The sequence below is a fragment of the Lycium barbarum genome, chromosome 7, assembly GCF_019175385.1.
Source record: "Lycium barbarum isolate Lr01 chromosome 7, ASM1917538v2, whole genome shotgun sequence".
Lineage (NCBI taxonomy): Eukaryota > Viridiplantae > Streptophyta > Magnoliopsida > Solanales > Solanaceae > Lycium > Lycium barbarum.
The window spans coordinates 95039012-95040950 of record NC_083343.1 but is presented as its reverse complement, the minus strand read 5'-3'; the positions used below and the strand labels follow the sequence as shown (position 1 = coordinate 95040950).

At 44.1% G+C, this 1939-nt stretch overlaps 1 protein-coding gene across 1 annotated transcript; it reads left to right on the top strand.

Annotated features, from left to right (window-relative positions):
* The first annotated feature begins 1183 nt into the window (after positions 1-1183).
* Positions 1184-1687, top strand: LOC132601616 (uncharacterized). The gene has a single exon (XM_060314697.1). It carries the CDS (start codon positions 1184-1186, stop codon positions 1685-1687), a length of 504 nt encoding a protein of 167 aa, XP_060170680.1.
* Positions 1688-1939: the final 252 nt, after the last annotated feature.

The following is a 1939-nucleotide window of genomic DNA, read 5'->3' as shown; positions in this document are numbered from 1 at the left end:
AGGTTCAAAATGTCTGATATTCCGAAGTATGATGGGATGACAAACCCACAGGAGCATGTGATTTCATATACTTACGCTATAAAAGGCATTGATGTGGAAGAAGATGAAATCGAATCAGTGTTGTTGAAAAGGTTTGGTGAAACATTATCGAAAGAGGAACTGAATTGGTACGATCATCTGCCCGAGCATTCCATCACTTCTTTTGGGATGCTCTCAGATGCGTTTATCAAAGCCCATGTTGGTGCCAATAAGGTACAGGCAAGGAAAGCGGACATCTTCAAAATCACCCAAAGAGATAACGAGCTACTCTGAGAGTTCATGAACAGGTTCCAAAGGGAACGAGTGGAACTCCCTCCAGTCCCGGAGGAGTGGGCAGCTCAAGCCTTTACTAAAGGTCTCAACCTACGAAGCTCAACGACCTCATTCAAATTAAAGGAAAACTTGTTGGAGTATGAAGCAGTAACTTGGGCCAATGTTCATAATATGTACGAATCTAAAATGCGGGTGGAGGATGATCAACTTGAACTTCCCCCCGGTCTGATAAATGGAAGTAAGAATTCTGAGAAACCTAGGAGGAATTCAAAACCAGAGATAAGATCATTGAAGTTCATCGAACGATAGATATCGACCGTATGCTCAACCGGAGAAATCCAGCTTTAGGTCGGATAAGGGAATAAGTGTCCATGGCCATCCTTCAAGCAGAGGTGATAGGCGAGCTGATAGCTGATCAAGCAGTCAAGGTTTGCTGTTTATAGGTGACTCCGGTGGGTCAGCTAACAATGGGGACATTTCGAGGTTACCAGAGCACAACTTCAACATTAACGCGACAGATGTCGTCTCAGCTATTGGCCATATCAAAGATGTCAGGTGGCCGAGACCATTCAGATCTGATCTAGCTCGAAGGGATCCAAGCGTAATACGTGAGTATCATGGGACTCATGGCCATAGAACCGAAGATTGTCGCCAATTGAGGGAAGATGTGGCTCGATTATTAAAAAACGGCCACCTTCGTGAATTCTTAAGTGAGCAGGCCAAAGGTCACTATAAAGGTAGGGAAAATCACAAGCAGATCGAGCCCATGGAGTCACAACATGTGATCAATATGATAATTGGAGGAATGGATATGCCGCGAGGACCGGTGATGAAGATGACAAAGGTTTCAATCATTTGACAGAAGCAGACCATGGATTATGTACCCGGGGGATCTATTTCCTTTAACGATGAGGATGCACAGGGCATCATTCAACCAAACAATGATGCGATGGCAATTTCTATCCGTATTTTTAAATCTCATGTTAAATGTATTTTGAGTAACCCGGGTAGTTCAACCAACATTATCCAATGGAGAGTAGTGGAACAACTGAGGTTGCTGGACCAAATTATACTGGTAGCTTGGGTTCTCAGTGGATTCAATATGGTGAGTGAAACTACTAAGATAGAAATTTCTTTGCCGGTCAACATCAACAGAACTATTCAGCAAATTGTGTTCTATGTCTTCGAAGGCGAGATGAAGTATAATGCACTATTCGGCAGATTGTGGATTCATATCATGAGGGCATTACCATCGATGCTGCATCAGATGTTACAATTCCCAACTTTGGAAGGGATAAAGACAGTCCGTGGTGAACAACCCGTAGCAAGAGAGATGTTCACGGTCGAGGAGGCGCCCCTCATCCTGGAGAAATAGGTCCAAAGAGCTGTTGAATCAACCAAAGGCAAAGCTACTCAATAGCAATTAAAGAATTCAGGGCCGGACGAAGAAAGGGAAGAGACAAGCCTGAGTTTTGAAGAAGATGATTTCGGTGTGCCCAGATCGTTTGTACTACAGGATGATTGGGACGCAACGAAGTCTACCGTAGAGAAGTTGGAACAGATTATCTTGTTCGTACACTTGCCAGATAGAAAGGTATACCAGGGCACGGGGTTAACCTCGGAGCTC

Bases quoted from the DNA above. Each gene is read 5' to 3' on its own strand.
- LOC132601616 (XM_060314697.1), top strand. From the start codon at position 1,184: ATGGATTATGTACCCGGGGGATCTATTTCCTTTAACGATGAGGATGCA.